Below are 11716 nucleotides of genomic sequence, written 5' to 3' on the forward strand. Positions count from 1 at the left end.
TTGACACCTTGCTTGAGGGATTATGCTGGACAGGGGAGGTGTGATGGAGTCCTAGAGTAATTGAGCAAACTGGCACGCTGATTTTCTATGAATTTTATAGATTTTAGTCCCTTTTGACATTGACAATTGGAATAAATGGATATATTGTAGCGAAGAAGAAGGTAAAGAAGACATGCGCCCCCCTCCTTTCCGTATCAGGGTGATACGGGCCACTGACAGGTGAGCTGGGCCTGGCAGGGATGATGGGCGTGGAGAGCTCAGGGCAGGCAGAAGGGAATCATCACAAACTTTTATTGCAGCAGCCAGTGGCGTAGTGTGGGGGGTGCAGGGGGGCCCGGCCGCACCGGGCGCAACATCGGGGGGGGGGGCATGCGCTCGCACTTGCAGCTCTCTGCCCCCTGCTAAAATCCACGGGTTAGGGGGCGCAAATTACTTGCCTTGCCCCGGGTGCTGACAACCCACGCTACGCCACTGGCACCAGCGAAAGGCCATGGCATAATCCAAAAACAGGGCAGGCAAAAGGTGAAATGGGGGAAATCCTACATCCAGCCACTGGATCCTATTTTATTTTATTATTTTATTTTATTTTTATACCACCCTTCATTCTAATATTATTGCTGTTACCATTGTTATTATTCAAACTGATGGAAGCCTTAGCTGAGATTCCTGCATTGATGGGGCTGAAGAAAGTCAGCCAGATGGGTGCGTAAAAATATTACTATTATTACTATTATTACTGTTGATCATGATGGCAGCAAACTGGAGTCAAGAACAAAGAAAATGGATTCTAAAGCGGTATATCAAATTTTTGGCCACCCTGTTGGTGGCTGTCCTTGCCTCCTGTGGCGGAGAGTTCCGCAGTATAACAACGCGGTGCTGCATGAAGACTGCATCTCATAGACCCGCTTGTGAACACCAGCAGGCACCTCGCAGGATCGGGCCAAAGGTCCGTAGAACCCCAGCACCCTCCGTAAGAAGGAACCCCCAGAATCAAGACCTCCAATTTTTATTCTTTGATTTTTAAAAAAGAAACCCCAACCTTTTGCCTTAAATCGGCTTCCCCGCCTTCCTTCGCGCTCTTCTCCCGCCACCTAGTGGCCAGGATGAGATTAGGTCAAACGTGGATATTGGTGTGTTTTTTTCGTTTTTCCCTGAGCTGCAAACTGGTCCCTTTAAGACTCGCCCTCGGGCGCAGGAAGCAGGAAGCACGGGCAGCCCCAGAGCAAGTTCCTCCTGGTTTCTTCCAGTCGCTTTTCTATCCCGGTGGCGCTTCTTCTGCCTCTCAGACAGAGACGAAGAGCACATATATGCCGCAGAGATTATATTTGCAAGAAGCGGCGCGGCTGGCTTCTTAGATCCCGGCATCGACAGCTTCTCTCCCAAATCTTTCGCAGGTTGGTAGAGGGGAGGAAGGTTGCCAAGGTCTGCTTTACCCCCTGCTCCTCCGCCTTGCCTTTTTCTCCGCTGCAAACTCGGAGGATCTGGCAGATTCCTGCAAATTAAGTGGCTGTTAATTAAATAGGCCACAGGAACAGATCCAGGGCGTGTGTTTGTTTTTGTGTGTTTGTGCTTTTTTCCTGGAACGTTGGCAACTCCTTAGATTGGGAAGGAGAGGTGGCAAAAACGAGCGGTCTCTAGTTTCGGTCCCCTTTCCTGGGAGTAAATTTACTCCCCTTTCCTGGGAGTAAATCCTATTAATCACAGACAAAAAAATTCCTTCCAGTAGCACTTTAAAGACCAACTAAGTTAGTTCTTGGTATGAGCTTTCGTGTGCATGCACACTTCTTCAGATAATAATAATAATAATAATAATAATAATAATAATAATAATAATAATAATAATAAATTTATTATTTATACCCCGCCCATCTGGCTGGGACTCCCCAGCCACTCTGGGCGGCTTCCATAAAAACCAAAAATACAGTAAAACAGATACACTGAAGAAGTACTGAAGATACACTGTTCAGTGTATCTGAAGAAGTGTGCATGCACACGAAAGCTCATACCAAGAACTAACTTAGTTGGTCTTTAAGGTGCTACTGGAAGGAATTTTTTTGTTTTGACTATGGCAGACCAACACGGCTACCTATCTGTAACTGGAACTATTAATCACAGGTTTGCGTGTGCGGGTGTAGTTTTGAAAAGACGTTTACGGGGTGTGGAGGAATAGTTTCATAAGTTGTGTGTCTTTGTTTCTCAGTTTGATCCTATTTTATATGTATTTTATGTATTTATATTTTATGTATTTATGTATTTTACTCATTGTGACTTGCAGTTATTTTATTGATCAGAGTTTAGTAATTATTGCAATTGTTCAGAGTGAATTTCTATTTAATGATCATTTGCTGATGTTTTGAAGGTTAAATCTATTGGGTACTATTATATTCTAATCAATGATTGAATATTACGTTATTTGATATAAGTCATTGTATTTTAAAGTTACGCTTTATTAGGACTTTTGTACTGGATCAGATTATTATAAGGCGTGTGTTCTTTGTGGTATTCAGTATTTTGTTGCTGTAAACTGCAATATAGAATAATAATAATAAATAATAGATTTTTATTTATACCCCGCCCTTCCTGGTTCAGAAAGGGGGTATACAAATTAAAAGTGAAATGAAATATGGGAACCTGCCTTATTGCTGATCCAACTAGTTCAGTATTGTATGTATGGAGAGCAGATTTACTAAGCCAGGGTTTCCCAAAATTGGGTCTCCAGCTGTTTTGGAACTACAACTCCCATCATCCCTAGCTAGCAGGACCAGTGGCCAGGGATGATGGGAATTGTAGTGCAAAAAAAAGGACAAATCCTGAGACCCAAGTTTGGGAAACGCTGGTCTGGAAAGTGCTGGTGCTAAGGAGCTGGGAAAGAGGCACAGATTGCAAAAGGGGACATGATGTTGGCATCTGTCACTTTCAAGAGACAATGGAGTGCGCCTCTGCGGGTGAAGCCAAACCACTGCATGAACAGCACCAAAGTGACCTCCTTGGGGCGCAAGCCTGGGCTTTGTGTCTGGAGGTCCAGATGTGGTCCAAAGGAAATCAGAGCAAGACTTTTGGCACCAGCTGGGCTGCAGGAGTTGCCGGAAGGAGGCGGACAAGGAGCCATCCAACCGTCTCTGGGATTCCACTCTGGATTTGTCTTGGGTTTACTCCTGAGCATTTTCTCTCCCAAAGATGTCCCACAAGGCAGTGGAGATTTAGGATCAGAGTCTTCCTTCTCCCCGATGGACTCTCTTCCCAGGTGGACAAGCCCCACTGGCCCCTCACTTCTCTCTACAAGGGCTTCTTGACCGTTGGACCCCCTCTGCTCCATCTTTCTGAGCCAGTCTTTGCACCCCTCACCTGGTTTAGCCAGCCAGCGGGGACAAGGAAAAAGAGAAAGATGAGTTTGTTTTTTTATTTAACATGATTTATATGCTGCTCTAGGGACGCGGGTGGCGCTGTGGGTTAAACCACAGAGCCTAGGACTTGCCGATCAGAAGGTTGGCGGTTCGAATCCCTGCGACGGGGTGAGCTCCCATTGCTCGGTCCCTGCTCCTGCCAACCTAGTAGTTTGAAAGCACGTCAAAGTGCAAGTAGATAAATAGGTACCGCTCTGGCAGGAAGGTAAACAGTGTTTCCGTGTGCTGCTCTGCTAGCCACATGACCCGGAAGCTGTACGCCGGCTCCCTCGGCCAGTAAAGCAAGATGAGTGCCACAACCCCAGAGTCGGCCACGACTGGACCTAATGGTCAGGGGTTCCTTTACCTTTATATGCTGCTCTCAGGTGGGACGTTCTCTTCCAAATAAAAGCATCATCTGGTGCGAGTGCAGCCCCCTCTCTCTCCCATGCCTCTTCTTCGATCAGGGATTGCAAATACCTGCAGGGCTCCTCCCGATGTTGCTCTGGACTCCAGCGGCCACCATTATCACTGACCATTGGACAAACTGGTCTCTGGGAGTCGGAGGTTAGCGGTCTCATTCCCAAAATGATTAACTTAATTCCGCCCCGTTCCATCTTGGTCCTCCTTTAACAGGTAGCTGTGGTTGGAAGAATGTAGGCACACACCTGTTGGATTTCTTCCTGCACATCGACCTGTATATTCCTGCACTTGGGTTGCCAACTGGCTGGTGTCACGATGGCAGCGACATCCTTGATTTGCTCTGGGACAGTGAGCAGGTGAGAGATTTTTTTGCTGTCCTCTGAAGATGCACATTAAAGAACTGAATGTAGGTTGGAATGATCATTGTAGCAGAAGTAATTGTCAGTAATAGCAACATGATAGTGATAGTAATTTCTATAGTTCGGCTTCAGATCGCTCAGTTAGTAAAGCATGGGATTCTTAATCTCGGGGTCATGGGTTCAAGTTCCAGGGTTCAAGTCCCAATGTGCTTCTCGGGGACCTGCAAGGCCTGGGTTCAAATCTCTCACCATCTATTCAGCCATGAAGTTCACTGGGTGGCCTTGTGAGCCAGTCACAGTCAGCTTGACCTACCTCACAGGGTTGTTGTAGAGATAGAAAAATGGGAGCGGAACCTCGTGTGCCACCTTGAACTCTGTGAAGGAGAGGTTGGATGCTAATGTACTAATAAATAAACTTTTAAAAGGTCTTGTTTAGTATATATTTTCATCCCATTTTCCTTCCAGATGTGTTTCAGGTGGCTTATGGAATATATTTTTTATTTTAAAAATCATAAACTTGCATAGTTTTCTCTTTCCTCCCCCCGCTTCTTCCTCCTCCTAAGCGGGTTGGGCTTGATGACCTTGTGGGGTCCCTCCCATCTCTTAATGGCATCTGAGAAAGCCCCTCTGCAGTGCTTTTGTGCATTTTTGCAGGGTCAGCTCCGTGCTCAACCGAGACGTGAAGCAGTTTGGGAAGAAGTTTATGTTTGATGGGAATGAGGAGACTTGCTGGAACTCAGATCAGGTGAGATGCAAGAGAAAAACCACAGTGCTGGCAAAATAATCCATATATATATATATATATATATATATATATATATATATATATGCTTTCGTAGATTTTCACGGGTACAGGAATGCAGGTTTTGGTGTCCTCGGGTGTCTTCCCGTGTAAAAGTTGGGGTGTCTAGGCGACGTTTCGACGAGGTCTCACTCGTCATCTTCAGGCTGGTGCTTTCGGCTTCTTGTTACTGGAACAGAGCGGGATCTCAATGTTTGAGTTCCTATAAATACTGTAGAGGGGGTGTGGTGTCTAGCCTCCAATGTTCTGGGCAGAGAGGAAGTTCCCAGGCTAGTGTGCCTTTTCTTCTTTTGTTCCTTAATTATTTGAGAGATACCTTGAGTGATTTCTTGAGTGATATCCTGAGTACCACTTAGGTGGGTCATTAGGTGTGGATTAGTTGCTAAAGTCTTTGTGTCTTGACCTCTTGAACTTTGTGAAGAGTTTTCCTGAGAAGATGGCTGTATTGCACTTAGTTGTGCTTTGGCTTGGCTTCGTGTATAGGGGCGAGCTGTGGTTTTGTGGCTTGTGTCAGCCAGATCTGTGTAGGGATTGCAGGGGGGTGCAGCATCCGGAGGTGCCACCATGGACTGGCTACTGGATGGTGTCAGTAATTCATCTGTGGAGAGGGTCTGGGTTTGGGTCTGGTGTGGTTGATTGGTGTTGGCGTTCTGTGTGCCTCTGGATCTGGTGTCAGTTTTTGTGGGGAGGGCTAATTTCCAGATGTCTGGCAAGCGGGATGTGTCGTCACGCTTGTTCATGTTGTGAGGGTGTTTCTCTATCTCGATGGCTTCCATGATTATTCTCTTGTGGTGATGTTCCGTGTTAAAGAGCAATTTGGAATCTGCAAAATTAATTTCGTGTCCTGTTTCTTTCATGTGTTGGAAAAGAGAGGAAGTTTTTTCTTCTTTTTTGACGGCATTCTTGTGTTCTGCGATACGTGCATTTATTCGTCTGTTTGTTTGTCCAATGTACGTGGCTGGGCAGACTTTGCAGGGTATTTCATAGATCCCTTGGTTTTCCAACTGGATTTTATCCTTGGGGTTTCTGAGGATATTGGCTATTTTTTGGTTGGTGCAAAAGGCTGTTTTGATATTGTGTTTATGGAGGATTTTGCTAATTTTATCTGTAGTGCCCTTGATATAAGGAAGGAGGGCCATGCCATTGTTTTCTTCTGTGTCTTGGTTTTTGGGGGGTGTTTCCTCTTGGATTAGCTTCGTAATCCTGTTTTGCTGGTATCCATTGGCAATTAACACATTTGAGAGATTCTGTAACTCAGTTGTCAAGTGGTCTTTGTCAGCCAGGCGTTTGGTTCTGGAGATGAGAGTCTTGGCTACGGAGTTTATTTGTGCAGGGTGGTGGTGTGATTGTGCATGTAAGTAGCGGTTGGTGTGTGTTTTTTTCTGGTAGATAGTGTGTCCTAGGGAGCCATCAGGTTTTTTGTAGATTAGGACGTCAAGGAAGGGAAGTTGGTTGTTGGCTTCTATTTCCATAGTGAATTGTATTTTGGGGTGTAAGTTGTTGAGATGTGTGAGGAAGCTATCCAGTTTTTCCTTCCCGTGTGGCCAAATTACAAAGGTGTCGTCAACATATCTGAGCCAAAGTTTGGGTTTGTGTTCTGACTTGTCTAAAAACTCTCTTTTCCAACACATGAAAGAAACAGGACACGAAATTAATTTTGCAGATTCCAAATTGCTCTTTAACACGGAACATCACCACAAGAGAATAATCATGGAAGCCATCGAGATAGAGAAACACCCTCACAACATGAACAAGCGTGACGACACATCCCGCTTGCCAGACATCTGGAAATTAGCCCTCCCCACAAAAACTGACACCAGATCCAGAGGCACACAGAACGCCAACACCAATCAACCACACCAGACCCAAACCCAGACCCTCTCCACAGATGAATTACTGACACCATCCAGTAGCCAGTCCATGGTGGCACCTCCGGATGCTGCACCCCCCTGCAATCCCTACACAGATCTGGCTGACACAAGCCACAAAACCACAGCTCGCCCCTATACACGAAGCCAAGCCAAAGCACAACTAAGTGCAATACAGCCATCTTCTCAGGAAAACTCTTCACAAAGTTCAAGAGGTCAAGACACAAAGACTTTAGCAACTAATCCACACCTAATGACCCACCTAAGTGGTACTCAGGATATCACTCAAGAAATCACTCAAGGTATCTCTCAAATAATTAAGGAACAAAAGAAGAAAAGGCACACTAGCCTGGGAACTTCCTCTCTGCCCAGAACATTGGAGGCTAGACACCACACCCCCTCTACAGTATTTATAGGAACTCAAACATTGAGATCCCGCTCTGTTCCAGTAACAAGAAGCCGAAAGCACCAGCCTGAAGATGACGAGTGAGACCTCGTCGAAACGTCGCCTAGACACCCCAACTTTTACACGGGAAGACACCCGAGGACACCAAAACCTGCATATATATATATATATATATATTTGAGATAGCTTTTTATTGCACTTCCAGCTCTGACAGTAATAATAACACGGAGCTGGAGTACTTGCAGGACTTTCCCTCCATTTATATATTGGTCTTCCTCAACTACGTTCCTGCAAGACAGGCTGATCTTCATATTGTCCCTGTTATTATTTTTTGGGTCAGGGGATTTTTTACTGAAGTTTCCAAAATACAATAAAAGAAACAAACTAATCTACAAGAAATAAAGAGTAGAAAGAAGCTAAAGAAAGAAGAAACAGAAAAAAGAAACAGCAAGCCCCTCTCTACTCAATTATTTTTAAAGGTTTTTAATTGTTTTTCGCTGATAATTTCATTTTTCTTTTGTCGCATGATTTTTCTTTTTTGGTTAAATAATCAAGCTGTATATAATTTTTAGGAAATAAAAGACATAAATAATTCTGTCTCATCCCAGCTCAGACTCACTCATCCATCAAGCCCAGTACTAAAGGAAGAAGCTAGTCCTCATGGTTCAAATAAAAGGGCTGGCTTTAGTCAGGTATATAGGAACTCATCTTATCCCAGCTCAGACTAAGATCACCCGTCAAGCCCAGTGCTGTTCTTTAGAGTCCTGTGCAGAGGGAAGCCATTCACAGAATCATAGAGCTGCAGAGTTGGAAGGGACCCCGAGGGTCATCTAGTCCAACCCCTTGCGATGCAGGAATCTTTTGCCCAACATGGGGTTTCAACACACGACTCTCAGATTAAGAGTCTCGTGCTCAGCTTATCTCATGACGCAAAGCAGGGACTGAGCCTGGCGATTTCACTTGCAAGCTGAACTCCAGCTTTATTAACATGTGATCTTGAAATTCTGGTGCTGAAGTTTAGTGCTAGTTTTTTGCTGTGAACCCCCCTCCAAACCAAGGAATCAGCACAACCAATTGGGGTCACAAGTTAATGCCAAAAAAATCCAACCTTGTCCAATAGACTCCAAACAGGGGCCAAAGTTTGGTGCTCGTTTGGTGCCCCTCCCAAGGAATAATTGACACTCAAACCAGGAGCCACAGGGCAATTACTCAGTTGGGGGGGACATGAAACGAGGGGTTTGTGGCACAAAACAAGCACTAAACTTTGGCATCAGTTTGGGAGGATTCAGAGCAGGCATAGGCAAATTCCAGCCCTCCAGATGTTTAGGACTACAATTCCCATCATCCCTAGCTAACAGGACCAGTGGTCAGGGATGATGGGAATTGTAGTCCCAAACATCTGGAAGGCCGGAGTTTGCCTATGCCTGGTCCAGAGTTTTGGGGTCACATGTTGATGAAGCTCTGAACTCCTCATTTCCCCAGGGAAGGGCTCCTTGCAGTATTTTTTGTATTGCTTGGGGGAGGGGGGTGGAAATAAAACATTGCAGTTTTGGGTTGAAATTCTTCTCCTTGAACTAAAAGGTTTGTCCCTGATGATGGCTGCTGTTGGTTTCTGCTGTTGGTCTTAGGGTGCCACCCAGTGGTTGACGCTGGAATTTCCGCAGGCTGTCCGGGCATCTGAGATCCGGATCCAATTCCAGGGGGGATTTGCAAGTCAGAAGTGTGTTGTGCAAGGTAAGGACAGCGGCAGAGGCAGCAGTTGCAAGACTCCTTCATGGCTTGCTAGTAAAGCTGAATGGCTGTGTTGCAAAATGGTGCATGTCTAAAAAGTGCGTCACCAACATGGAAAGTTTGAAAAGCTCTGTTGTGGGCACTAGGAGGTTGGGGGAGATGGTAAACATTCATTTTTTTCACATAGTGTGCATGCAAGGTTTTTGTATCAGCGTCAAGCAAGTAGGTCCTTCTTCCATTCATTTATCAGTTTTCGTTGGCCGAAGGACATGGCAAGGAAGTGGAATCTGCAGTACACAAAACACGACTCCCAAACCCCACCACCCGCCTTGCCTCAATCAAAGAACCCTGTCTGTCCGTCCCCCCCGTCAAATATTACCCTTTCCACATCTCCTTTCAAATTTCTCCTAGGCTGCCAGAACGGAGGCGATCTTTCCCCGGTGGCGGAATTCTACCCTGAGGATACAAATTCTCTGCAAATATCCTTTTCCCAGTTCACTGGGCTTTGCGGGGGTTCGGGGTGGAGTCCAGAATTTCATTTTCCTTAACTGTTCCTCCCTCTACCATTTCTCCCTCGAGGAAACTCCTCTCGACAAACTCAAGATCACCTTTGAAAACGGCACGGATTTCTTCGGACGGGTGATTGTCTACCAGCTGGATGTCCGTGGGGTGAAACTTTGACCCTGGAAGTCCTCATGTGACTGTTTTTTTTTTAATTTGTGTGCCTTTTTCACAACAGCCAAAACCTCATAAATCCGATTCTGCAGTTGTTCTGCGTTGCTTCTGAAATGGAAGTGTCTCTTTGCCCCAGTTTGCAACTCGAGGACATCCCATAATTTTACTTATGGTGGAAATGCAAGTTGTAACAATAAAAAAGTGAATTTTATTTTGACTGAGATGATAAATATTACTAAAGAAACAATTGTTTGTTATCCGAACTAATGCTTTTGATGATACCAATGTAGACATAACGCCCAAAGAACTGGTCTTACATATGATCTTGGCAGCTCAAATAGGAATTGCAACACATGTTGGAAATGCTAAGATAAAGAAGGGACGTTCTTTCATCAGTGGTGGGAATGTAAGAAAGCGAAAAGCTTTTGGGAAATGATATATAATGAGATGAAAAAAATGTTAAGATATACTTTTGTGAAAAAACCTGAAGCTTTTCTTTTAGGTATTGTAGGAAAGGACATAAGAAAGGACTGTAAGCTTTTCCAATATGCTGTAACGGCAGCCAGAATCCTGTTGGCCCAGAAGTGGAAACAAGAGGAGATACCGACGATAGAAGAATGGAGATCAAAACTGATAGAGTACGCGGAATTGGATAAACTAACTGGGAAAATTAGATATAAGGTAAAGGTAAAGGTACCCCTGCCCGTACGGGCCAGTCTTGACAGACTCTGGGGTTGTGCGCCCATCTCACTTAAGAGGCCAGGGGCCAGCGCTGTCCGGAGACACTTCCGGGTCACGTGGCCAGCGTGACAAAGCTGCATCTGGCGAGCCAGAGCTGCACACGGAAACGCCGTTTACCTTCCCGCCAGTAAGCGGTCCCTATTTATCTACTTGCACCTGGGGGTGCTTTCGAACTGCTAGGTTGGCAGGCGCTGGGACCAAGCAACGGGAAGCGCACCCCGCCGCAGGGATTCGAACCGCCGACCTTTCGATCGGCAAGCCCTAGGCGCTGAGGCTTTTACCCACAGCGCCACCCGCGTCCCCTAAAATTAGATATACTAAAGACCAAAAGTTCATCGAGGACTGGGGAAAAATGGTGGATTATCTGAAAAACATGTGGTGTAAATACAACACTAGTGGGATTTCGAGAGGCACTGTAAAAAATAAGTATTGTTTACTAGAAATAATGGGAGTAAGGAGGAACAATGGCAATACAAAAGAAGGGAATGTGTATTAAAGGTATAAACATGGATGATTGTCAGAGACGCTGGAGGAAGTCCAAAACAGTCATAATTTGTTGTATTCGGGATAAAATGCATAACTGGATGAAAACTAATAAAATTTATTAAAAAAAAAAAGGAATTGCAACTCAGTGGGAAACACCCCAAAATCTTACACCTGGAGGCTTAGTGACACTCACTCTGGAAAATGGAGGAAATTTGAGATTTCCATGAGAACTAGAACCTCCAGGTGCTTTTTATGCAGTTTGGCGTCCCTTTGTCACATGGCCATCTGCACTGCAGGGGGTTGGACTAGATGACCCCTGGGACCCCTTCCAACTCTACAGTCCTGTGATTCTGTGTACAATGGGACAATCGTTTTCAAGACGACTCTTCTCACAAGTCTGGCAAATGTGAAACTAGACTTTCACGTGGACTTTTGTCATTCTAACCCATGTGCAACTGGGCTCATTCTGAGTGTCTGTCAGATACTTTTCTTTTTCGCCTTTCCGTTGTCGTTCATTGTTCTCTCTGTTTCATATGCATCACAAAATGAAATAAAAATCTCTTTGCAACAAGAAGAGGCTGCATAGCTCAGTCGGTTGGCGTGTGGCACTGATAATTGCCAAGGCTGCAGGCTCCATCCCCGTGTGGGACAGCTGCATATTCTGCCTTGCAGGGGGTTGGACTAAATCAGGCACCCCCAAACTTGGCCCTCCAGATGTTTTGGGGCTACAACTCCCATCATCCCTAGCTAACAGGACCAGAGGTCAGGGATGATGGGATTTGTAGTCCCAAAACATCTGGAGGGCTGAGTTTGGGGGTGCCTGGACAAAATGATCTTCAGGG

General features: G+C 45.3%; 1 protein-coding gene across 1 annotated transcript; it reads left to right on the forward strand.

Moving 5' to 3' along the window:
• Window positions 1–1180: 1180 nt before the first annotated feature.
• NR2C2AP (nuclear receptor 2C2 associated protein) lies at window positions 1181–11448 on the forward strand. The gene is made up of 7 exons (XM_083720823.1): window positions 1181–1394; window positions 4020–4162; window positions 4820–4910; window positions 8870–8975; window positions 9384–9451; window positions 9537–10002; window positions 11021–11448. Exons 2-6 carry the CDS (start codon window positions 4122–4124, stop codon window positions 9651–9653), a joined length of 423 nt encoding a protein of 140 aa, XP_083576949.1. The 5' UTR covers window positions 1181–1394; window positions 4020–4121; the 3' UTR covers window positions 9654–10002; window positions 11021–11448.
• The last annotated feature ends 268 nt before the right edge of the window (window positions 11449–11716 follow it).

The sequence above is a fragment of the Podarcis gaigeae genome (assembly GCF_964106915.1).
Source record: "Podarcis gaigeae genome assembly, chromosome: 18".
Lineage (NCBI taxonomy): Eukaryota > Metazoa > Chordata > Lepidosauria > Squamata > Lacertidae > Podarcis > Podarcis gaigeae.

Excerpts from the sequence above, each read along its gene's own strand:
- NR2C2AP (XM_083720823.1), top strand. The coding sequence starts at position 4,122 with ATGGCAGCGACATCCTTGATTTGCTCTGGGACAGTGAGCAG. Across the intron at positions 4,163-4,819 it reads TGCTCTGGGACAGTGAGCAG|GGTCAGCTCCGTGCTCAACC; the intron begins GTGAGAGATTTT and ends GCATTTTTGCAG. Across the intron at positions 4,911-8,869 it reads CTTGCTGGAACTCAGATCAG|GGTGCCACCCAGTGGTTGAC; the intron begins GTGAGATGCAAG and ends TGTTGGTCTTAG.